The sequence below is a fragment of the Macaca fascicularis genome, chromosome 10 (genome assembly GCF_037993035.2).
Source record: "Macaca fascicularis isolate 582-1 chromosome 10, T2T-MFA8v1.1".
Classification (NCBI taxonomy): domain Eukaryota; kingdom Metazoa; phylum Chordata; class Mammalia; order Primates; family Cercopithecidae; genus Macaca; species Macaca fascicularis.
In genome coordinates, this window is record NC_088384.1 from 101072644 (window position 1) to 101099747 (window position 27104).

Here is a 27104-nt window from a genome sequence, read left to right on the forward strand (position 1 = left end):
GTACCTGGTTAATTTGGCCTCAGATACTGTAGTATTTCCATTTTTCTACATAGATCCTTGCCTTGGATGGCTTATGTAAAACAGCTACTTCTCCATTCTCTGCTGTCAGTTGTAATTCATTGAATCATCTCATTTTGTTGTAGGGAATCAAGTTTTAAGGGACTTGCTTGTGAGTATGATTGCTGAAATCTTCTAACCCTTCCCCCCCTTCAGATTACTGTAAATGCAGTATATGGAATCAGGAATCTTAATTTCATATGAGCTATCAGAGTTTTCCTTGCTATCAGGATGCATAGGGAGGTATGGAGAGTATTCTGGTCAAGATTACTGAGTGAGTGTATGCAGAGAACTTTCTTTCTAATACATAAGAATAATGAGTGAAAGTTATTTTAAATATAAAGATATATAGACAGCTATGGACAAGGGATAGGAAAGAAATCTAAATAATCAGTGGAGACTAAAGCATGCCTTATCCTTGTCAGGAGATTGCATTTGAGCTTCCTGCATGAAGATGGGGGCTGGAACTCGGCTCTTCATCTATGAACTAAAGCTGAAATAAATTTGCCTGACTACCACCAGAAAGTGTCATTTGCCTGTGGCCTGGGGAAAAAGTAGATGTACTGGTTCGATAATAGGAACTGAGCCTGGATTGTATTTAAGTATGGTATCTTGAAGGGCAAAAACCCCAAACTCTGAGTGTAAGACCTGGTTTAAGTTGTATATCCCAGACGACTGTACTGATAAAACCATGAAATCATCTGACAGTGAGTGTGGTATAGAGGAAAATCATTCAAGATAAAATGAAATCCATGCAAGGAAATCTGCCATGACATAATCAGCAGAATGGGAGAATTCACACTGAAGAAAAAGAAATAATGGAGCAATCTCAAAAAGGATTTATTATGATTACAATTTTCAAAAAGATCAAGGAGGAGATAACATTTTTAAAGAGCATCAGGTTATTAACATGATTATTAACACATTTGCCCAAAGGCAGATAAAAAGTTGGGAATCTGGACAATGAAAACTGCAACAATTGAAGTTTTAAAAGCCCAATAAATTGAATAAACAGTAAACCAGACAAACTGAAAGGAGAATTTGTGAATTGAAAGATAGAAATGAGACTCATCACAACATGCAGAACGGAGAAATACAGCGTTGGAAACCAGGAAGACAACATAGATTGAGGAGGTCTGATACAGTTTCGGTAGGAATTCTAGAAGAAGATTCTAGAAGTGATAGAGGAAGTAATAAAAGAATAATGCTGAGAATTTTTCGCTCTTGAGGAAAGACACGAGCCCTCAGATTGAAGAAGCTTATGAAGTGCCAGATCAACTCCTAGTTATATTACAGAACAATAGTAGACTGTTAAGGACAAAGGAAACCTTAAAAGCTATGGGGAGATTACCCATGGAAAATGATAATCTGATGGAAGCAGACTTCTCAGCCACAATTGATGTTGGAACACTGCAACAACAGTGCTGTGGGAAAGCCGTTGTCAATCTGGTATCCAACCAAACTATCATTCTAGAGTGCAGGTGAAATAAATACAGTTTCAGACATACAGGAGCTAATTTATCAAGAATGCCTTTGGATGGAAGTAACAATACCCAACAAACAGTGGCTAAGCAATAAAGACGTTAAGAACTAAATAATACATCTGGGAGTGTGAGATTCGAGAAGCGGTTAATTGGCTTGACAATGGTTTGACATCTGGGTATTTCTCATAGTCTCAAATGGCTACATTAGTTTTAAGCATCATCCCTCACATTGCAGTAACCAAAGTAAGAAGGGAAGTGGCAGGTGGAAATTGGGCCTTCTTGTGTGCTTGTTTCCTACCAGGGAAGAAAGTCTTTCCCAGAAACCCTTCAGCAGAATTATCTTCAAGTTTCAGTGGCCAGAACTGGGTGACATGTTTGCCACTAGTTCAGTCACTGGCAGAAGGGAATAGGAATTCTGTGAGTGGCTTGGACTACCATGGTATATCTCCTGGGATCAAGCACATCACTGTAACAAATTAGGTTATTTTAGCAAGGAAGAAGGGACAGTGGTTGAGTCGTTCACACATGCTCAACAGTTGGCTGTCTCTGGCAAAAATTATTTGGTGTCATATTGAAGGATCATTATGCTAGTTTTGCAAGTATGAAAGCTTCTAATGGAATGGAAATTTTTTTATGTGCTCTGCATAGACTTAAAAAGTTTTATGTTACTTTCACATTGAAACAGTTCATGAGCATCTATTTGGCAGTTAGAGTATTCTACTTTGACATAGTAGGTGGCACTGTTATTTTAATTTTTTTTTTTTTCACCAAGACAGTGTGAAGATACAGGTGTGTTGGGAAATATGAAAGACAGTTTACTCAGTATTATTTCACTGACAGCTGCCCAGGATTCCAATGAAAATGTTATCTGTATAAAGTGATAATGGTATCTCATTTGACCATCACAAATGAGATACTATCACATCTTGTAAGGTAGTTTGTATTATTGTCATTTTACAAATGAGAAAATTCAGGTACGGCAAAGTTAACAAGGTGTTTGTGAATGATAGCTAAATGTAGTGTTGGTAGGACTCAAATCCATCATCTTTACTTTCAAAATCTATTGGCCTTGTAGCCTCCAAATTGACTAGATACATAAACTTTGTTTTGATATTGAGCTGTTAAGGGAAGATGGAGTAGGAAGCAAAGAGTGTGTGTGCTGTGTTTACTTGATACTAACATTAAACAGGCTTAGATTTTAATTGGTTTCCATAGTATTTTAAGTATTATTGTAAGTAAGAGGAGCAAGGACAGAAAGATCTTGTGGTACTAGAGTGAATGTAATAAAACAAAGACTGCCACTTCCATATCGTACCCCAGTATAGATGTGGAAAGAGTGTAAGCTTTGTTTTCAGACACACCTGGGTCCAAATACTGGACTGAAAGCACAACTGGTTTCAAATCCTGGACTGAAAACTTATGTGACTTTGGGCAAATCATAGACTCCTTTGAACCTTTTTACATTTACCTGTAAAATAGGGATAATCATCTCATCTTCATTTTTTATAAGAATGAATTGAGATGGTATACTGTCTCTAGCAGATAGCAGGCGTGAAGTGCATGGCAGCTACTATATTACCATCCCATAATAATACATTCTTTACAGTTTTGAATGTGAAGCTTTCAAGATGCCGTTTTCTTGTAGTTCTCTTGACAGTTTTTCCCCCAAAGTATTTCAGCTATCTTAGTTTTGCAAGTGTGTATATATTAGGCACTTAGGGATGTATGTTGGAACTATCAGTTGCTTGTGTTTTACCACTTCTTATATCTTGGCTTGCTTTGACTTTATAAATGTTCTTCTTCTCCCAAATGTATAGGTCCTATGGCAGCGTATACAAAGCTATTCATAAAGAGACAGGTCAGATTGTTGCTATTAAGCAAGTTCCTGTGGAATCAGACCTGCAGGAGATAATCAAAGAAATCTCTATAATGCAGCAATGTGACAGGTAAAGGCCTGTGGGCTTCCTTTGGGGAGAATGTGGTTTTGAATTTGCTATGATTGTTTAGAGTTTGACACCTAGAGACACATTTACTTAGATATTTTGCAGAAGGGAGAATTCGATGGAATCACTGCATTTTCTTTTTGGAAAAAAATATGATGAAAATGGTTGTTTTTGTAGCCAAACTTCCATAATTTTTATGCATGGCATTTGTTTTTTTGTTTTTTTTCAGTTTTTTTTTTTTTGTTTCGAGACGAAGTCTCACTCCGTTGCCCAGGCTGGGGTGCAGTGGCGCAATCTTGGCTCACTACAACCTCCACCTCCCAGGATCAAGCGATGCTTGTGCCTTAGCCTCCCGAGTAGCTGGGACTACAGGCATGTGCCACTACGCCCAGCTAATTTTGTATTTTTGGTAGAGACAGAGTTTCACCATATTGGTCAGGCTGGTCTCAAACTCCTGGCCGTAAATGATCCGCCTGCCTTGGCCATATCCCAAAGTACTGGGGTTACAGGAGTGAGCTACCAGGCCTGGTTTTTTTCTTTTTTTCAGTGAGCCCTTTTAGACACTAGGAAGAAGAGGCAGAAGGTGGTGCTTGTTTTTTTTGTTTTTTTTTTTTTTGTGATAATGATCTTTTTTACTTCCTATTGAGAAAACATTTCTGCAGAGATAGCTAAGAACAGATAATTCAAATGTTTTTTAGTTCTAGAAACCTTAGAATACCAGGTAAATCTATAAAAAAAGAGTAGTTATGTATATACTACTGTCTGTTCCTTCACATTAAAAAAAATTATTCCAGCTGAGAGTACTTAAGTATTTATTTTTGAGGAACTAAGATTTGTCAAATGTTGTAAGCAGGAAGTCAGACCAAAAGACGACCACAGAAAACCACGTGGTTTGCTCTGAAATTCCATGACAACACGGGTTGGTCACTGATAGAGCAGGCTTCCCCAGCACTATTTAGATTAGAGACAAACACAAAGTTAGGGGCAATGCCAGTTCTAGTTAGTTGAAGATGGGTGAGAAATTCTCTCAGTTGAAGCTGCATTCATTCTTCTGAAGGCTTTTTGGTCAGCAGATCAACTTAGTACCCCCTGTTTGCAAAACTTCTACATTAGGGTTTAGGTGGGGTTACCTACTAGAAAATTAGTCCAGAAGCCTTTCGGTCTCACAGACTTGGGAATGTAGTCCTTTCTTTTCTCTCTCCCTCCTTTTTTTTTTCCTTCTATTTTTGTGATTATTGTCTACTAGATAAAATCCCCATTTTTCTTGATTGGATTGACCAGATGAAGGTGGCAGTTTTCCATTTGCTCCTTTTTCAGATACATTTTGGAAGTTCTTTCCATTTGGCAAATTGGGACTTAGTCACTTTCGATAGACTGTGTAGGAGCTGTGTTCCAAACAGAGTATGGAAATGTCTTTAATTAAAGAAGAGATAAGAGTCTACCCTGTGCTAAGCACTGTAAGGAATACAGTGAAATACAGAGCAGAGCCCTTGTGCTCTGGGAGCTTATAGTCTAATTGGACAGGCTAAGTATATATATATATATATACACACACACACACACACATATATATATATGTGTAGGGAGGAGAATCTAGCCAACAATGCGAGACTATAGAGAACATATGTCAGTAGTAAATACTTGATAGTAATGGCCTGCAGTATTTAACTCCCGTCAGTACTGTATTATAGAGAGAGTAAATGTGTTAATATTTACCTTAGTCACTTTTTTCATTAATATTTTGTGTGTGTGTGTGTGTGTGTGTATGTTTTGCTGTCCTTGTGACTTTGTGTGTGTGTGTGTGTTTTGCTGTCCTTGTCACTGGCATGTTTCCCGAGGTTTGAAGAGGAAATTCTGAGTTCTGAGTTAATGAAGCCAATTTGGTTTTAGCATCAGTTGTTATGAAACTTTATTTGACCATGATAACCATCTAGCCAGTTAAAGCTGGCAGTTCTCAAAGAGCACATTATTTTATTTTAATAGGATATTTGATTTTTCTCTGAAATTTCTTGTTTGGTATCTCTCTTCCAGCTTGAGACCTAAAATTCCAGGTTTGATACTGAACATTTTTTCTTTATAATAGGTTGTAGTGTGTGTATGTTTTTATTACAAAGTACATATGACTTCTTAGAAGAATTCAAATGAAAAGAAAAGAAAATCACTTTTCCCTTTGGAGAAATCATCATTCTTTTTGTTTGTTTGTTTTTTTGAGATGGAGTCTCCTCACTCTTGTCGCCCAGGCTGGAGTGCAGTGGCCTGATCTCGACTCACTGCAAGCTCCGTCTCCCGGGTTCACACCATTCTCCTGCCTCAGCCTCCCAAGTAGCTGGGACTACAGGCCCCGCCACCATGCCTGGCTAATTTTTTGTATTTTTAGTAGAGACGGGGTTTCACTGTGTTAGCCAGGATGGTCTCCATCTCCTGACCTCGTGATCCGCCCGCCTTAGCCTCCCAAAGTGCTGGGATTACAGACGTGAGCCACCGCGCCTGCCCGAAATCATCATTCTTAAATACTCCTTGATACACATATTCTTCCAAATCTCTTTGGAGTTTTACAATAATTACTGTTTTGTAGCCTGCTTTTTTGTTTGTTTGTTTTTGTAAACACGATGTCTTCTCATATACTCCTCTATAACATTTTTCATGGATTCATGATATTTTATTATATGGCTATATCATTCTTTCTTTTTTTTGAGATGGAGTCTTGCTCTGTCGCCCAGGCTGGAGTGCCGTGGCACCATTTCGGCTCACTGCAAACTCCACCTCCCGGGTTCAAACAATTTTCCTGCCTCAGCCTCCCCAGTAGCTGGGACAACAGGTGCACGCTGCCATGCCTGGCAAATTTTTTGTATTTTAGTAGAGACGGGGTTTCACCATCTTGCTCAGGCAATCCGCCGCCTCGGCCTCCCAAAGTGTTGGAATTACAGGCATGAGCTACTGCACCCGGCCCTGTATCATTAGTTCTTAAATAAATTCCCTAATGTTGGATGGACATTTAGATGTTATCTAAATTTCTACTTTTGTCAATAGTACTATGATGGTAACTGTTGCTTTTTGAACATTTATAATTCTTTTTTGAGGGTAAATTGTAGACATAGAAATGCTGGTTAAAGGAGCCACCGATTTTTTATACTTCCGTGATTTATTACCCTCCGGAAAAGCTATACCATTTTGCATTCTTATCAGGAGGTTGCCCATTTTGTCCTTAACTATGAATAATTGATCTTTCCAGATGAGGAATTAATTTTTCTATACTTAATAGCATGAATTAAGAGATGTTTGAAGGCCATTTTATTAATTTGTATTTTCTCTCTCTAGCCCTCATGTAGTCAAATATTATGGCAGTTATTTTAAGAACACGGACTTATGGATCGTTATGGAGTACTGTGGGGCTGGTTCTGTATCTGATATCATTCGATTACGAAATAAAACGGTAGGTTTACCTTCTAGAACAATGCAGCTGAGCTAGTTTCTTATGCTATCTTTTTTCTGCCTCTTTTTCAGTACATTCTCCTACTAGAGAGATGACTGTCACATTTCCCCTTTTCCATGGTTCTCTTCCATCTTTATTCTTTTATGTCTCCTAAGTGTGACAGCTTTTTATTTTTAAGAGACAAGAGTCCCCTGTCACCTGGGCTGGAGTGTAGTGGCACAGTCATAGCTCACTACAGTTATAGCTCTACCTTCTGGGCTCTAGTGATCCTGTCACTTCAGGCTCCTGAGTAGCTGGGACTACAGACTTGTACCATCATGCCAAGCTCATGTTTTGTTTTGTTTTTTAATTTTTTTTTGTGGAGACAGGGTCTCACTATGTTGCCCAAGCTGGTTTCGAGCTCCTGGCCTCAAGCAATTTTTCCACCTCAGCCTCCCAAAGTGCTGGGATTACAGGTGTGACCTGCCCATGCCTGGCAATGTGGCAGTTTTGACACCAATTTAGTCCAGTGATTTTTAGCATGCTTTGGTTATTTCTTACTGGGAAAAAAAGTATCTGTTAAATCTTGGTTATAGAATGAATTCTAAATGTTTACATTTGGATTTGGATTTGGGTTTCTGCTTCTACCTAGCATGTTCACAGATTAACTTCCTCTATTTCCTGTTAATCAGAGAATAATCCCCTTATGAAAGATTATTTACTGTTACTGTGGTTGCCAGTATAAGACCTAAGAGTCATGGGTTCTAGTTCTGGTTCAGTTACTTAATCTCTGTATGTATTCATTCAGTAAATATTTCTTGAACACTGCTTTAGGCCTGAGGAATCTAATAGTAAATAAAACAGATGACAACTCTACTGTCATGGTAGTGCACTTTGGAATAGGGCAACAAAAGCAAATTAATGGTAACTATTAATAGAAAAGATATAATAATGATATATGCTATGAAGAAAATGAATGAAGGTGAAGTGATGGTAAAGTTGTGGAGACTGTTTGGTGGGCTATTTTAGAGTAGTTGAGGAAGGTCACTCAGAAGTGGTGACATTTACAGAAAGACTCAAATGACAAAAAGGAGCTAAGAGTCCTGAAGGAACATTGTAGGTGGGCAGTAACCAGTGCAAAGACCTTGAGGCTGGAATGAGTTTGGCATGTCTGAGTGATAGAAGGGCTACCGTGACTAGAAGCGAATAGGCAAAGGAGAAGCTGTAGGAGATGGGGTTTGACAGGTGGGCAGGGCTAGATTGTACTGGATATTGTAGGTCATGGAAATGAGTTTGAATTTTATCCCGAGTATGATAGGAAATCATTGCTGGATTCTAAGCAAGTGAGTGAGCCATCTGATGTATGTTTTGGAAAGATAACTCGGGGGCTGGGTGTGGTACCTCATGCCTGTAATCCCAGCACTTGGGGAGGCTGAGGCGGAGGATTGCTTCAGCCTAGGAGTTCAAGGCCAGCCTGGGCAACATAGTGAGACCCCGTCTCTACAAAAGAAAAAAGAAAAAAAAAAAAAGTCAGGTATGGTGTCATGTGCCTGTAGTCCCAGCTAACTTTTGGGGTGTGTTGGGGGTTGAAGTGGGAGGATTGCTTGAGTCCAGGAGGTTAAGGCTGCTGTGAGCTGTGACTGCGCCACTGCACTGCAGCCTGGGCAGCAGAGCAAGACTCTGTTTCAAAAAATAAAGAAGAGAACTCTGACCTCTGTGTACATTGTGTGTGGATAAGAGAAGAAACGGAAAATCTTAGCCTTTAGTTTATCTTAATAAGAAAACTAATAATAATAATACCTGTATTACATATTTGCAAAGTTGGGAAAATTAATTTAAATATGTAAAAGTACTTTGTAAATTGTGAGGTGCTACACAAATTATAAGGTAAGGGTGTTTTAAAACTGAGTTATAACTTTTAGATTATTCATATACTATCTTCTTAATTTACATTATTCAGAATTAGTGTGTTTGCTTAATCAAATAGCAAGTTCTTTAGGAATAATATCCTAACATAAGATATATGTAAAGAAGTTCCAAAACTGGAATAATTTATTGAATTAAACATTGGACTTCAGGGCTTCTTATATACAGCATTAAGTCAATTTATTTCAGGTATTTTAAACCAGTCCAAAGTTAATTTTGATGGCACTTTTAGTTGTTTTTTTTTTGCCGTTGTAATAGTAGGTTATTATATTTAAGTAAATTTTAACTTAATTACTAAGCGCCTTTTTTTTTTTTTTGAGACGGAGTCTCCTCACTCTGTTGCCCAGGCTGGAGTGCAGTGGTGTGATCTCGGGTCAATGCAGGCTCTGCCTCCCGGGTTCATGCCATTCTCCTGCCTCAGCCTCCCGAGTAACTGTACTCCCAAGTACAGGTACCCGCCACCATGCCCGGCTAATTTTTTGTGTAATTTTAGTAGAGACGGGGTTTCACCATGTTAGCCAGGATGATCTTGATCTCCTGACCTCGTGATCTGCCTGCCTCGGCCTCCCAAAGTGCTGGGATTATAGGCATGAGCCACCGTGCCCAGCCTAAGTGCTGATTTTTAATTGCTACACGTTATTTTGCCAAATGTTATAACCCTGCCCTGTCCACCGTGATATCCACTAGCCACGTGTGGTTATTAAGGACTTAAAATGTGGCTAGTCTGAACTGAGATAAGCTGTAAATATAAATTATACACCAGAGTTTGAAGAATTATTGCCAAAAATATTGTAAACAAAAGTCTTTAATTTTTTCATATTGATGACATGGTGGAGTGATAATATTTTGGATAAATATGGTTAAGTAAAGCAGATTATCAAAATTAATTATTTCTTCTCCTTCTTCTTCTTCTTCTTCTTCTTCTTTCTTCTTTCTTTCTTCTTTCTTCTTTCTTCTTTCTTCTTTTTTTGTTTTTTTTTTTAAAAGATAGAGTCTTCCTCTATTGCCCAGGCTGGAGTGCAGTGGTGTGATCATAGGTCACTGTATGTTGGAACTACTGTGCCTCGGCCTCCTGAGTAGCTGGGATTACAGCACCAGCCACTGCGCCTGCTTGTTTCCTTTTTCAATGTGGCCACTAAAAAAATGAGAAATTATATTTATGGTTCCCATTATATTTCTATTAGGCAGTGCTACTTTAACTGATTAGCTTAGCTGGTTAGAATAAAGAGGTGGTAAGTCAAGTCATGAGCTTTGTTCTCTTCCACTATAGAAGGTACCCCAGACTCTAGCCTACTACCTTGCCAATAGTGTTTGCCTGGACTTTAGTGAAAGCTTTATCATTTCTCTGTGACCTTTGGCATAAATGACTTAACTTGTCTGTGCCTCAGCTTCATTATGTATAAAATGATGATAATAATAGTTCCTCCACCTCATTTAATTGTTGTAAGGATGAAATGAGATTACAAACATAGTGCTTAGCATAGATTAAACACTTAGTAATGGCTAGCCTTTATTTATTTATTTATATATTTTTGAGAAAGAGTCTGGCTGTGTCACTCAGGCTGGAGTGCACACGATCTCAGCTCACTGCAACCTCCACCTCCCAGGTTCAAGCGATTCTCCTGCTTCAGCCTCCTGAGTAGCTGGATTACAGGCGCCTGCCACCATGCCTGGCTCATTTTTGTATTTTTAATAGAGATAGGGTTTCGTCATGTTGGCCAGGCTGGTCTTGAACTCCTGGCCTCAAGTGATCTGTCTGCCTCGGCCTCCCAAAGTGCTGAGATTACAGGCATGTGCCACTGTGCTTGGCTGTTTTTCATATTATTAGCATAGTACATGGTGCTTATTAAATATTGATTGATAATATCATAGGTGTTAAATTATGACACCTTATATTAATTGATTTTCATGACACTCTTAAAGAAAAGTTATATTCCTATTTTATAGATTGGGAAACAGGCTAAGAGAAGGTCAGTAACTTGCTTAAGTCACATGAAAGTAGAGCCAGGAGTAAAGGCTACATCTTCCTAATCCCAAATCCTACAGTTTTTGCACCAGAGCACACTCCTTTTCACGTGTGAGTTGTTCGTCAGAAGGGGAACCGTGTAAGTTTGGTGATAGATTGAGTTTGTTTAGGACTGGTGTTGGGTCTGCAGAAAGTCTATATTGGACAGATGAGACATTCTATACTAGTTTCTAGCATTCTAACTTTCATTTATTTATCATCATTCAACAGATATTTTTTTCAGTGCCTACTGTGTGCCAGGTGGCTTTATTGGTATTAGGGAAACAAAAGTAAACAAAACAGACATTTTTAGGAGCTTGTGTTTCCAGCAGGGAAGACATCACATAAATAGATAAATAATGGGTAATATGTCAGATGGTAGTATACTGCAGTGACAAGGTAATTTAAGGGAATAGAGAATGAGCTAGAAATGGAGTAAGAAAGTCCTGTCCATTTTATGAGGTGGTGATATTTGGGCAGATTGCAAACTGAGGAAGCAAATTGGATAGACATCAGGATGAAGAGAATAGGCAGTTGAAAAGGCCCAGAAAGGGGAGTGTGCTTAGAGTGTTTGAGGAACAGCAAGGAAGCAAGCCTTTGTTGAAACAGATTGAGCCAGGTAGAAAGTGGTAGAAGATGAAGTTAAAGAGGTAGCTGGGAGCCAGATCATGTAAAGCCTTGGTAAGGACTGACTTTTATTTTAAGTGAGTTAGGAAGACATTGGTAAGTTTTGACTCTGGCTTACATTTTAATTATAGCTTCTGTGTGGAAAATACATCGTAGAGTGTCAAGAGCAGAAGCAAAGAAACCAGTCAGCAGATTATGAGAATAGTGCAGGCAGGACATGATGGTGACTTGGACCATGGTGATTACAGAGGGTGTATTTGGATATACAGTATTTCGAAGATAGAGAAAAGTCAAGGATGACTTCAAGGTTTTTGACCAGAGCAACTGAAAGAATAAAGTTTCCTTTTGCTGAGAGAGAGAGGACTGTGGGAGAAGTAGAGTAGGTTGGATGGATTGAGGGAGAGGGGTAAGGTGGTAGACATAGAATTTGATTTTGACATGTTATGCTTATGATGCTGGCTAGGTATTCTAGTTGGAGATGTTGTATAGGCAGATACATAAATCTGAGTGAGGGGAGATCTGGTATGGAAATATAGCTTTGGGAGTGGTCAGTGTATCTATGGTATAAGCAGTCAAATGCTGTTCACAGGTCGAATAAGATCTGTTTCTATTAAAGAAAGGTGTTTGGATCTGATTTTTTCTCCTTTTTCTAATGCGCTGATGTAAACTTATAGACTTTGAACTCTTATTCTTTTTTCAGTTAACAGAAGATGAAATAGCTACAATATTACAATCAACTCTTAAGGGACTTGAATACCTTCATTTTATGAGAAAAATACACCGAGATATCAAGGCAGGAAATATTTTGCTAAATACAGAAGGACACGCAAAACTTGCAGATTTTGGGGTAGCAGGTCAACTTACAGTAAGTAAAAAATTACTTGTATTGATAATTTTCAGTTCTGTCCTGAGAAGCAGTTCCTTTTATTTGCCTATTTTAAAAATATAATACTTGACTTAATTGTATTAGTAAGAAATTACAGAATCTGCCAATAGGTTACAAAAGAGCTAGTCCGTAGGCTATTTTAGATCTTTTCCTGGGGTTCAGGTCACATAGCTTAACTTTGTTTAACTTTTATAAAGATGAAAAATGAAACAAGAAATGATAGATTACTCTAGTGGACTACATCAACATATTTATAAAAGAAAGAAAAATTAAGTCCAAACTGCTTTCCTTGGCTAAGACATAGCATCATCTCATTCATCTTCCAGGTAGTACTTGGCGGTTACTGTACTGAAACACTCTTCGTTTGAGTCCAGGATACAGTCTCTTGATTATTCTGCCTAACTAGTGCGTGGAAGTGAAAAAGAAAAAAAAAACTTGTTTTCAAAATAGGAAGTCCAGAATTATTTGATTCTATAAAATACATAAGTATATACGAAAGTATATATAGAAAAATAGAAACAGTTCTAGGGAGGTATACTCTAAAATTTGCAACAATATTATATATCAAGTGATTTTCTTGGGTGATAGAATGAATATGTATAGTGTATGTTTAGAACTGGTGTTATGTACAGTTTTTTTAAAATTATTTTTATTTTTTTATTATAAGTCTGCCTGGGACATGTTAGGGAGTCTCAGGTATTGTAACAGCACAGAAACTGCTTCAATGTTTAAAATAAATCAGAACCTTATTCAATATTATGATTTATGGGCTCTCCAAAAGGTTTTGTTGTTAACACACAAGTAAACAGTACCAGACAATATTATCTAAACCACAATCTTAGTAAGGAAACCAAATTGAAAAAGTACATACTCTGGTGGTCTATAAAATAATATAATATTGACTGAGTGCAGTGGCTCATTCCTGTAATCCCAGCGCTTTGGGAGGCTGAGGCGGGAGGATCACTTGAGGTCAGGAGTTCGAGACCAGCCTGGCCAACATGGTGAAACCCATCTCCACTAAAAATACAAATATTAGCCGGACGTGGTGGCACACGCCTGTAATCTCAGCTACGTGGGAGGCTGAACCTGGGAGGTTGTGCCATTGCATTCTGCACTCCAGCCTGGGCAACAGAGTGAGACTCCATCTCAAAAAAAAAAAAAGTGTAAGTATGTTATACACACACACATATATATGTACACATATATATGTATATATACATATGTATGTATGTATATATGATGTACACATACATATAGGTATACCTATTTGTGTGTGTATATATATGAGTATCCATTCCATTTAGTAATAATTTTAGTAATTGATTGAATACCCAATAATGACGTACAGTGTTCTTATTGCTATAATGCCTGCCTTGGCAGAATTTTTCTCCCCTTTTAATTTGTACAATTTAGTGTTTAGTATATTCACAAAATTGTGCAACTATTACCAGTGTCTAATTCCAGAACATTTTCATCATCCTCAAACTGTACCCTTTAGCTGTTAGTCCCCACCCTCCTCCCAGCCCTTGACAACCACTAATCTGCTTTCTGTCACTATAGATTTGCCTATTCTGAATATTTTGTATAAATAGAATCATACACAATGTGCCCTTTTGTTTCTGGCTTCGAAAACTTAATGTTTTCGAGTTCATCCATGTTGTAACATGCATCAGTTCTTCATTCCTTTTTATTGCTCAGTAATATTCCATTGTGGCTGTAGCACATTTTGTTTACTTATTCATTAGTTGAACACTTAGATTGTTTTGCTTTTTGGCTGTTAGGAATAATGCTACTATGAAATTTGTGTACAGGTTTTTGTGTGAATCTTTGTTTTCATATGATACACAGAGTTGCTGGGTCACATGGTAACTCCATATTTAATTTTTTAAGGAACTGCCAAACTGTTTTCCAAATTGGCTGAGGTATGAGAATTCCAACTTCTCTGCATCCTTGCCAACATTTTCTTTTTTGTGTTTTTGATTATAACTATCCTAGTGAGTAAGAGGTAGTATCTCTTTGTGGTCTTGATTTGCATTTTACTAATGACTAATGATGTTGATTGTCATTTCTTCTGCTTATTGGACATTTGTGTATCTTTGGGAAATGTCTATTTAAATCTTTTGTCCATTTTTAACTGGGTTTTTACCTTGTTAGTGTTGAATTTTAAAAGTTCTTTATATATTTTAGATATAAGTCCCTTATGTACATGATTTGCAAATATTTTCTCTCATTCTGTGGGTTGTCTTGAAGGTGTCCTTTGAAATATAAAATTTTTAAATTTTGGTCATGTCCAATTTCTTTTTTCTTTTGTCGCTTGTGCTTCTGGTGTCACATCTAAGAAATCATTAGCTAGTGCAGGGTCATGAAGATTTACTCCTATGATTTCTCTGAAGTGTTTAATAGTTCTAGCTCTTCTGTTTAGATCTGTAATCTGTTTTGAGTTAGTTTTCATGGTGTGAGATAGGAATCCAATTTCATTCTTTTTACATGTTGATATGTAGTTGTTCCAACATTTGTTGAAAAGACTGTTTTTTCTTTCTTGAAATGTATGAGTTTATTTCTATGCCTTCAATTCTCTTCTATTGACCTATATGTCTGTCCTTGCACCAGTTCTATGCTCTCTTGATTACTGTAAGTTTGAAGTAAGTTTTGAAATTGGTTAAGTGTGAGTGTTCCAACTTTGTCCTTCTATTTCAAGATTGTTTTGGCTATTCTGGGTCCCTTGTATTGCCACATAAATTTTAGGATCAGCTTGTCAATTTCTGCAGAAAAGGCCATTGGGATTTTGGTAGACATTGTTTTGAATCTTAAATCAGCTTGAAAATACTGTCATTTTGGCAATATTGTCTTCCAGTCTATGAACATAAGCTGTCTTTCCATTTATTTAGATTTTCTTTAATTCTTTTAGCAGTGTTTTATAATTTGCAGTGTACAAGTTTTGCATGTATTTGGTTAAATTCATTCCTAAGTAGTTTGTACTTTTTGATGCTATTTTAAATGGATTTGCCTTATTTTCAGATTGTTCATTGCTAGTGTAACATACAATTGATTTTTGTATATTATCTTGTGTCCTGGCACCTTGCTGTACTTTTTTTTTTTTTTAAATGAACTGTGATCATGTATGTTGTTTTGTTAAAAAAAAAAAAAGGAGATTTTTTTTTTCCTTCACTAAAATAAACTGAAACTGTAGTATAAGATGATCTGACTTGGCTGTTTGGTTGTGAAACCTCCAGTACTACTAAGTTTAGGCCTCTCTCAGGTCTCTTCTCTAGAGGCTGTAGGCCTTGCTGGCAGCCTTCTGAGAAGTGGTGGCGGTGGGGATTGTTAGCTGTTAATGCTCATTTAATGTTCCTGATTCACAACACCACCCACACTCTCTGTAGTCTAGAGATCCTCGGTTTCCCTCCCCAGAGAGTACACCTCCAGTCTAATGCCAGGGTGGGGCGAGGGAAACCCACTAGTTGCTTGATGGGAGAGGAGGGTTTAGGGTGCTTAGCTGCTTCTTAACTCTTTCAACCCAGGCTTCCTATTTGGATGTCCGTTTTCACCCCTCTTTTCTCTACCTGATGCCACCAATTTCTAAGCCTTTTGGAGGGGTTGATGTTAAAATCAGGTTGTTTCCTAGTTTTCCTGGCGACTGACTCAGGATTCCATCTTATAGTGTGTTTAGTTAGTTACTACTGGGCCATCTGCTCTCCAGCTTTTAAAATTTTGTGGCTGTCGTTGTTTTCCCCTTTGTTTTTTTATTCTTCTAGATTTATTCTTAAAAAACAATCTTTTTAGTATCTTTTTGAGTGAGTTTTGAGAGAGAGTGAAAGTAAAATGTATTTGCTCAAGCTGTCATCTTTACCCAAGACTCTGTAATATTATTTCTGGTGGCAACATGGGTATTTCATTGTATGGATATAGCATGATTTATTTAACTCTTTCCCTACAGTTGGACGTTGGGTACCCATTAAGGTTGCTTAGTTTTCCCACCACTATAAGCATAAATTCTGTGATTAACATTCCTGCAACTAAATTTTGCAGCATTTTCTTGAGTAAATCCTTAGGATAATTTCTTTACATTGGAATCTGGGTCAGAAAATAGATGAATGTATATTGGCAAAGTGCTTTTGATGCATAGTGCTGAATTTCTTCTAGAAGTGAACAATTTCAGTTTCCAACTTCAGTATATAAATGTGCTCTTTTCCCTTCATATTTGCTAATGCTGAATGGGCAGTAACTTGTATCTTTCTTGTTATTTCTCAAAGCAATTCACATATTTTTGCATTTGATTATTGGCCATTTATAACAATTTGTTTGTAAATGTTCATTTTTGTGTGTGTCAGTTTTCCTAATTGAATGTTGGACCTTTTTTTTTTTTTTTTTGGGACAGGTTCTTGCTCTGTCACCCAGCCTGGAGTGCAGTGACATGATCACGGCTCACTGCAGCCTCAACCACCAGGCTCAGGTGATCCCCCCACCTTGGCCTCCTGGGTAGCTGGGACTACAGACACACACCACCACCCCCAGCTAATTTTTAGTAGTTTTTGTAGAGACATGGTTTCACCATGTTGCCCAGGGTGGTCTCAAACTCCTAAGCTCAAGCAATCTGCCCCCCTTGGCATGCCAAAGTGCTGGGATTATAGGTTTCAGCCATTGTGCCTGACTGAGTGTTGCATCTTTTAAATAAATCTATTAAAAAAGATAAACCAAAACTAAAAAAATTTGTTAAAATTGTTACTCCTTTTTTTTACATGCTGAAATATCTTCTAGTTTACTAGTTGTATTTTAATTTTGATTATGGCTTTTTAAAAAAAATACTACATAAGTTTCCAAATTTTGTACAGAAAAATCCATCTACCTTTTATCTTATGGTTTCTGTCTTTAATCATGCTTAAAAAACCTTTTTCTCCTTAACATTATAGAACAATTTATCTATAGTTTTTTTTATTATTATTTTATTTTGTATTTTTGTGACAAGGTCTTGCCCTGGCACCCAGGCTGGAGTACAGTGGCATGTTCATAGCTCATTTTGGTCTTAAACTCCTGGGCCTAAGCGATCCTCTTGCTTCAGGCTCCCAAGTAGCTAGGACTACAGGTGTGTGCCACTTCGCCCAGTTAAAGTTTTAAATTTTTTTGTAGAGATGGGCTCTCCCTGTTTTACCCAAGCTATTCTGGAACTCCTGCCTCAGCCTCCCAAAGTATTGGGATTAGAGATATGAGCCACCACCCCTGCTCTGTTGCCCAGGCTAAAGTGCAGTGGCATGATTGTAGCTCTCTATAATCTTGAACTTCTGGGCTCAAGTGATCCTCCCACCTTAGCCTCCCAAGCAGCTAGGACTACAGGCGTGCGCCATCATGCCTGGCTAATGTACTTTTTTTTTTTTTTTTTGCGACAGTCTTGCTCTGACACCCAGGCTAGAGGACAGTAGCGCAATCTTGGTTCACTGTAACCTCTGCCTCCCGGGTTCAAGCGATTCTCGTGCTTCAGCCTCCCGAGTAGCTGGGATTACAGGTGCCTGCTACCACACCCGGCTAATTTTTTGTACTTTTAGTAGAGATGGGATTTTGCTATGTTGCCCAGGCTGGTTTCAAACTCCTGAGCTCAGGCAATCTGCCCGCCTCTGCCTCCCAAAGTGCTGGGATTATAGACGTGAGCCACCATGCCTGGCCATCTAATGTACTTTTTTAAAGTATTCTTTGGGCTTTGTTTTTTATGTTTAAAATTTCAACTTATTTGAGCTTATTTTGGTGAAAGTATAAGGTAGGCATTTAAGTGTAGAGTTCTACAAATGACTAACTAGATTCCCAGTGCTTTTTTTTCATAATCTGTTCTTTGCTTGCTGATTTTAAATGACATTTTAATCATAAATCATATTATATATGTGTGCTATATATATATAACATGTATATGTGTGCATATATATGTTTTATATAGCACATATATATGATATATATATACACACACACTCACATATATATACACACACATATGCCATAGTCAACTTCCGAACTTTATATTTTTTATTGCTATGCTATTGTACTAATATAACTTTATAATACAAATCTAAGTGGGGTTAGTGTACAATCATTACTCTTAATAATTTTCAAAAACTTTCTAGCTATGCAAGTAACCATTTCTAATTGAAATAATCCAGTGAAAACAACTTTGCCACCATTTGAAAACACCCCTGCAAATTTGAAGTTTCAGAGCTAAGGAAATGACTAAGCAGTAAGTTAGTTCCTGTGTTAATTTTTTACACAGGACTGACAATGAGATTGATTTAAATGACCTGTCATTTGCTTCTGACTGGAGTAACCTAAGTCACAGGCATTTCAGAAGGAATATCAGTGATCATGATTGGAAATCCTTTCTTGTATTTAGTTCTGTTTAAAAATCCTTCTTTTGCTGGGCGTGGTGGCTCATGCCTGTAATCCCCTTTGGGAGGCCAAGGCAGGTGGATCACCTGACGTCAGGAGTTCGAGACCAGCCTGGCCAACGTAGTGAGACCTTGTCTCTACTAAAAATACAAAAATTAGTTGGGCATGGTGGTGGGTGCCTATAATCCCAGCTACATAGGAGGCTGAGTCTGGAGAGTTGCTTGAACCCCAGGGGCGGAGGTTGCAGTGAGCCGAGATTGTGCCTCTTCATTCTAGCCTGGGCAAAAGATCAAAACTCTTTCTCAAAAAAAAAAAAAAAAAAAAAAAAAATTCCTTCTTTTGCTAAAGCATAGGAACTGTAGGGAGGTTCTCTTTCAGTAGGGCCATGCTATCCTGAGAAAGTATGCAAGTGGTTATTTGCTGTAATGTGTACTATATCCACATATTCTTCTTTAGGCCACAAACTAAGATATTTTGTATATTATTTTTTATGTATCAATTTTTAAATTTTTTTACTGCATATGTATGCTCATGTAAACTTTCAGAATGTTACAGATGTATACAGGATAGAGGGTAAAAACCTTTAGTGGTTCTGCCTACTAGATATAACTATTATATTATATTATTATATTATTATAACTATTATAAATATTATATTAATAGTTTAGTATGTATTACTCCAGATTTTTTGTACTATGATATAACAACATTTCTTATTACTGGTAATTGTTTTATTATTGTTATGATCATCATTATTATATATATTCCTTTTACAAAAACAGGGCTATATTACATATAATTTTACAACTTTTTTTTGCTTTGTAATAATGTATGTTGTGCATTTTTTCCATGCTAGGAAAAGGTATATATCTTCATTTTTTTTCTTTTTAATGTGGTGTTTCAGTATACGGTTATTTATTATATTTAACTTCTTATATTTTGATGGTCATTTGAGTTGTTTCCTTTTCCTCCTCATCCCCCCATTACAGACATTTCTACAGTCTTTGTGCATATAGTTTGGAACACTTGAACATAAGATAGATTTCAAGAAATAGATTTGGATCAAAGGATGTGAATATTTAAAAGTTGAATAAATATTGCCAACTTACGTACTAAAATGTACCAATTTATACTGCAGTAACATTGTATTTCAGTGCCTGATTTTCTATGCTATTATCAGCATTATTAATTTAAAATTTTTTGTCAATCTTAGTTTGTGTTTTAATAATTGAGAATCTTTTTGTGTTTCTTTGTCATTTGAATTTCTTCTATGCCTGCTTAATCATGCTCGGAGTATAGTTTTTATATGTATTTCAAGTACAAGGCATTTTTTTATTGTTGGAAAAGCCTCTTTTTCTCAATAGTTTTTTTTTCTTCTTTTTTTTTTCTGTAGACATCTCGGTAGTTTTAAGCTTAGTGTCAGTCTCTCTCCCTTTCTATTTTAGGATACCATGGCCAAGCGGAATACAGTGATAGGAACACCATTTTGGATGGCTCCAGAAGTGATTCAGGAAATTGGATACAACTGTGTAGCAGATATCTGGTCCCTGGGAATAACTGCCATAGAAATGGCTGAAGGAAAGCCCCCTTATGCTGATATCCATCCAATGAGGGTAAGGAAGTAGACAGAAAGCCAGTGGCGTGGTTAGTTACTGATCATCATTAAAAAGTTAAGTTCAAGCCAGGCGTTGTGGCTCACACCTGTAATCCCAGCACTTTGGGAGGCTGAGGTGGATGGATCACCTGAGGTCAGGAGTTTAAGACCAGCCTGGCCAACATGGTGAAACCCTGTCTCTACTAAAAATACAAAAATTAGCTGGGTGTGGTGGCTTGTGCCTGTAATCCCAGCTGCTTGGGAGGCTAAGGCATGAGAATCTCTTGAACTCTGGAGGCAGAGGTTGCAGTGAGCCGAGATCGTGACATTGCACTCTAGCCTGGACAAGAGAGTGAGACTCTCAAAAAAAAAAAAAAAAAAAAAAATTAGTTCGATGGCTTACTTGATTAGGTTGCAAACAATAAATGAATTATGTGTAATTCATGTCACTATAGATGATATACCTCTACTGACTCTAGTTGTAGTCATTAAGTGTGTTCCACCCCTCTCCATTCCAGAGGTTGTGTATTGATAGTCCTCTGGCAGGACGTAGGCCATAGAAATGCTTAGTTTGATTTGCGCTACACTCTCTCTCTCTCTCTCTCACACACACACACACACACACACACACACACACACACACTCTCACTCACTCACTTTGAATAGTTTGGACAACCACTTTTTACCATGTCAGCATTCTCACTGGAGCTGAGTAGTGGTTGTCTCCTTTATACAGAGTATGAACTTTCTACTTTATCAGTCTCCATGATTCCCCGTTGTGTCACCAAGTATCAGCTGCCACTTATTACAGTATTTCTCTAATGTTTTTCTTATAGTAGTGTTAAGAAGAAAGCAAACTGTATTTTTGAACTCATGTCACTGAAACCCAGCCTTGTTCATTTTTTGTCTTGCTTCTGCCTGGCCCCTATAGGTGTTTGAATTTATAAGTTCTGGCTTGTAGATCCCCAGATTCTCTTCATCTGGAGACTGTGTACTCTCCAACCTCTATCTCCTTCTAGAATGTTAAAGGCCCATGGAATGCATCTCCAGTGAAGCTCTTCCAGTGCTGACACCCTAAGCAGTTCCCAGGCTTAACTGACACCCTAAGCAGTCCCAGAACCCTTCATCATAGCACTGTTGTAACACCCGCCCCAACCCTGCCTTCCTCAGGGGCTCTGTGGTCCTCTCCATCCTTCCCTACCCCAGCTCTTCCTCTTCTCTGATTAATTAATTCTCCTATTAAGAGACTTACAAAAATTCATGTTCAAGATAAGTCCTCCCTCTTTTTTGGGAGAAGGAGCGAGGAGATTTACAAGTTACAATTTTAGATTTAAATAATATAATTTAAGCTGCTTATTTGTATAGTGTTTTACTTTTCAAAAAACGTAGCTTTTTTAAAATTGGAAATTTAATAAATAATAGTCTTATTTTTGGAAACAGTAGAATGTAACTGCAACATAGTGGGCCAATTTTTAATTTTTCCCCCTCACACATACGTTGATTTAGCTTAGTTTGGAAGTTAATGACCCCATTGTGATTTTTGGGACTTCTGGTTAATGACTTTATTGTGTAGTTGCTGCTGACATCTGGGGGTGGTAATAACTTTTAAGAGGCAGGGAAACTTGACAACCATGGGGCCAGGGTTATCTTGAGGATGTAGATACTCTTCTGCCTCACCTTTCTACTTTAAAAGGCAATGTACTGTGGTTACCAAAATAATAATAAAGCTTGATCGATGTTGTGAGTTTTAGGGAACAAGACCCATATATGAGAGAGGGAAAAGGAGAGAGGGAGATATATCAGGTTCTTTAACCGTCAGGCTTTGTACTTGCAAATGCTTAGACTTTTGTTGGAATTTGGGTGAGCTTCTCAGTGGATAAGTGAAAAATTATTTACTAAGCTTCAAATGTAATTCCAGATGTATTTTTTTTTTATTGGAGCATTACTTTTATTTTATCAGATCTTTTTGCTTATTTGTTTGTTCTAACCAGGCAATCTTCATGATTCCTACAAATCCTCCTCCCACATTCCGAAAACCAGAGCTGTGGTCAGATAACTTTACAGATTTTGTGAAACAGTGTCTTGTAAAGAGTCCTGAGCAGAGAGCCACAGCCACTCAGCTCCTGCAGGTATGAATCACCCTCTGATGCCGCCTCGCTCCATTTCATTTACACACTGACCAAAAGATGCCGTGAGGTCACCTACGTGGAGACAGTAAGGAAGTATAAGGCAGGCTGGGTGCAGTGGCTCACGCCTGTAATCCTAGCACTTTGGGAGGCTGATGCAGGTATATTCCTTGAGCCCAGGAGTTGGAGGCCAGCCAGCATGGTGAAACTATATCTCAACAAAAAGAATGCAAAAAATTAGCCAGGTGTGGTGGCATATGCCTGTAGTTCCAGCTACCTGGAAGGCTGAGGTGGGAGGTGGGAGAATCTCTTGATCCCAGGAGGTTGAGCCTGCAGTGAGGCATGATTGCACTGCTGCATTCCAGCGTGAGCAACAGAGTGAGATGCTATCTCAAAAAACAAAGTAAAAGAAGTTTAAGACATTGCCTGCCTCTAGGGAGGTTCAAATCTATTTGAGTGGAAAAGACATAGAAAATAATGTTAAATCGTCGAATAAGACAATAATGCAAGAAAATACAGGGTAGTATGGGATTAGAGAAAGGGAATTGACATTTAGTGAGTGCCTGCTATGTGCCACATACTTTGCACATGGGCCATTTAATCATTACATAGACCCTGTGAAGGGTGGGTATTAGTTCAGTTTTATAGATGAAGAAAACGGAAGCTTAGGGAGGTTTACTCATTTAGGGTCACTCAGCTGGTAAATAGCACAGTCAGTGTTAGAACTTGAGTCTTTTTTATTCCAAAGCAGGGGTACCATCAAGTCTACCTGAGTCTGACAAAGAATTAAGATCAGTGGTGGGTACTGTTGTAGTTCAGGGTGGGAGAAGGCCTCTTTGGACTGGAGATGCAAAAAGTGCTTTCCTGGAGTAGGTAGCTTCTAGGCCTGGCCCTAGAAGGATAGGTGGCAGGGATGTGGCAGACAGTATGCTTAGTGGTTAGGAGCTTGGATCCTGGTCAGATTGCCCAGGTTTGAATCCTGGCTCCCAATTTACTAGCTTTGTGATCTTGGGCAAGTAACTTAACCTCTCTGTTCTTTTAGTTTTGTGATCTATAAAATGGGGATACAGTATCTGCCTCATGTGTTGTGATGATTAAATGATATAATGTGTGTTACTTTGAACAATGTTCACATGTACTGAAGACAGTATGGTATGAACTTGATAAATATCAGCTATTATAATTGGGCTAGGCCAATCATTTGCAGCCATTTCAGACCCAGTGCCCCCTTTTTATAACAATGTGTATATTTAAAAACTCTCATTACTTTTTTGGAATGAAACTCACATATAATAAAACTTTTTATGCCTGTAATTTAAAAAGAATCAATATTGTCTGTGATGTGATGGAGAAAAGTAAAGATAATTTATAATGAAATAATATGACTTTCAATTTGCAAATAATTCTGCCTGACCCAGTTTGCAGACATAATGAAATAGATACCTGTGCCTGGCATCATGAATGAGTTTAGATTTAAGAGCTGTAAGAAAATCAGAAACTAGCCAAGCACAGTGGCTCATGCCTGTAATTCCAGCACTTTGGGAGGCTGAGGCAGGCGGATCACTTGAGGTCAGGAGATCAAGACCAGCGTGGCCAACATGGTGAATCCCCATCTCTCCTAAAAAAATACAAAAATTAGCTGGGCATGGTGGCACATGCCTGTAATCCCAGCAGGAGGCTGAGGCAGGAGAAGCACTTGAACCTGGGAGGCAGAGGTTACAGTGAGCTGAGATTGTGCCACTGCACTCTAGCCTGGGCAACAGAGCAAGACTCCATCTCAAAAAAAAAAAAAAGAAAGAAAGAAAATCAGAAACTATGCCATTTAAGAAATACAGTAAAAAGAATGAATGGACACTAGCATGAAACTGATGTTAAATAATAACAGGCCAGATTTATTTGTCTCTGATTACAGAAGGTGGGATATGATCTTGTAGCTTTTCCAAGTGGAAAGAACAAAGCAATATGATATTATTGCAAATGAGTTGGGTCTTATTTCTAAGTGGATTGCCAAATTCTTTTCCTACCTGGATGGGGTAGTGACAAAATGTCATGGAAATGTATCTCCTGTATTGCAATCTGATCACATTTTGAGGTATACTTTACATCTCTGGAGTTCTTACTTGGAACTTGTATCCTTTGATGGGTGATGGAGAACAGAGAATGGATTGCCAAGAAACAATGGGGACAATACTAGAGTAAGTTTGGAAGACAATAGGCAATTCCCCAAAAAGAATTTCCATGTGTAACTTTCACAGCATAGATTTCTTACCACGTGCTACAAATACAAATAATAAAAACATACGATGGTATTAATATTAAAAACTTATAAAGCAATTTTTATTAATGAAATTGAACAATATCCCTTTGTTTCAAGTATCTTTGGTGATTGAATAATATTTGGGTCAAAATCTGTTACATATATATGATCAGTTTAGTATTTCTGTAGCAACTGCATTTTTGCACTAAAATCCTTTTTACCTAAATGTGTAGTTGGAAATGCTACTGTAGAACAAGTCAGATGAGTAGATTTTTCAGTGATTTCTAAATAATTTCTTCATTCCATTAAGCTCCCCTCTCTAAAATCACCTCCCAAATCACTGGCCTTTTTGCATATCTCTTGAAAACATTTTTTTGGTATTATCTACTAAGGTGTGTACACAACCTGAGACATTTGAAAGATGTGCAGAATCTGCCACAGTTCCTTGTTGTACAGGACAGTTCTGTACTTTGCAGAATTGCTAGTGTCCCATGCCATTTGTGCTCACCAAACATTGTGACAGCTATAACATGTTCCCAACATGTTTACACAACTTCCTCCAGGAGATGATACTCCCTATTGAGAATCGCTAGATTTGACAGAGAGAAATGGCATAGGCATTTCAGCCAGGCTGAAAAAGATGGGCAAAGACTGAATTTGCTCTGCTCAGAGTTATAAAGGGAGTGTGGTTTAGCTGTTGTCCAAAGCACAAAGAGAAAGATCAGATTCATTGATTGATTCAACACATGTTATCCAGTACCTACTGTATTCTAGGTACTGTTTTGGCACTGTCACCATATAAATTGTCCACAGTATTTTTTACTTTATTCTTTAAGCACCCATTTGTCAAGAGTGCCAAAGGAGTGTCAATACTGCGAGACTTAATTAATGAAGCCATGGATGTGAAACTGAAACGCCAGGAATCCCAGCAGCGGGAAGTGGACCAGGACGATGAAGAAAACTCAGTGAGTGGCAGCCATTGCTGTGGGCCTCAGGCATTGATGCTTGTTATTTTATGATTGCCAAACCAGGTAAGATGAATAGGAGGTATTGGATCAACTTGGAGCTGGAGACTTCCAGCATAGCTATGTCCTAACCTGGACCAACTCATGCTAGAGGGTTGCTGTATCTGTACTTGTTCTTCTCCCAGTGCTTCCTATAAAACACCTTCAAATTTCACTCTTTTGCCCCCCCATCTTTTACTCAATTTAACTTTTTATTTAGAGAGAGAATGCTCAGGTCTGGGATTTGGCTTTTCATATCCTTTTAGGGAATCTGGGATCCATACTTAACATGTAGCTTTTATATTTATAGACTTCCTCACAACCCTGAGATTCCAAAGATGTTCACATGAGTTTCTTAGATCTATGTTGCAAAACTCTATTAAGAAGAGTGGAGGAAGAATTCCTTTAGGGTTAGATACAAAGCTTATTATCATGTGGATAAGTTTGTCATCTTTGCTTAAGTAACAGTGCTTTCATTTCTGGAAGGTGAGTTTAGGACCTGAGTAAGTGTTAAATGTCGAAATATTTTCACTAAGTAGTAGCTATTCAGAAAACTCAGCGTCTTTTGTCAAATTAGCCCCAATTTGAGATTGTATCTGTTCACAGGAAGAGGATGAAATGGATTCTGGCACAATGGTTCGAGCAGTGGGTGATGAGATGGGCACTGTCCGAGTAGCCGGCACCATGACTGATGGAGCCAATACTATGATTGAGCACGATGACACGTTGCCATCACAGCTGGGCACCATGGTGATCAATACAGAGGATGAGGAAGAGGAAGGAACTATGAAAAGTAAGGCTTATCTAAGTAAATCCACTGACTTCTCAGATCAAGCATACATATTTCAGAGAAGACAGATTCTCATGGTTTATGCAGGCTTAGCTTTGAGTTCTTTCTTTTGTCACAACCAAAGGAGTAGAAAACTTGGAGGTTTGCAATGGGGGCAGGAGGTTTGGGGAGGGGGAAAGCTGACCTGTGGAGTCAAAGTCAAGAAAGCATCAACAGTGAGAAAGGATTTTGCTTTTGAACCAGAACAGCCATTTTCTCATTGAATGGTGTCATTATTTTCCTTCCTTACCTTGATCTTTGGAAGCACATGCATTGTTTGATGCATAATTCCTATCAAGGTGTAATGACATTCTGAGTTATTTACTGTACATACATCTTCAGTTTATTTTCATGACAGTTTGGGTCTAACGCAAGTTTACCAACACTGTCAGTCAATGAAAGATGACTGGACAAGTTGAAAAGTTCCATCCAGTTTCTTCTACTTTAAACTCATCTCTGCTTCTTTCCATATCTGGCTGATCCTTTTTTGCCTGTAACTAGGCCTAACACCTTGTGTTCAGCTCCTATCTTAGAGTGAAATTCTTGTGTCATTCAGTGCTTGTGGTGCTTTATGTTTCATCCCTTAAA

At 38.0% G+C, this 27104-nt stretch overlaps 1 protein-coding gene across 9 annotated transcripts in view; it reads left to right on the forward strand.

The window, feature by feature from the left end:
* Positions 1-27104, forward strand: part of STK4 (serine/threonine kinase 4) — a 114970-nt gene that overhangs the window by 16752 nt on the left and 71114 nt on the right. For all 9 annotated transcript variants that reach the window (XM_065523199.2, XM_065523201.1, XM_065523200.1 and 6 more), the window contains 7 exons: positions 3359-3487; positions 6803-6917; positions 12155-12319; positions 20152-20319; positions 22292-22429; positions 25520-25648; positions 26294-26480. In XM_065523199.2, the coding sequence (XP_065379271.1) occupies positions 3359-3487; positions 6803-6917; positions 12155-12319; positions 20152-20319; positions 22292-22429; positions 25520-25648; positions 26294-26480 (1031 nt within the window). The remainder of the gene's footprint in view (positions 1-3358; positions 3488-6802; positions 6918-12154; positions 12320-20151; positions 20320-22291; positions 22430-25519; positions 25649-26293; positions 26481-27104) is intronic.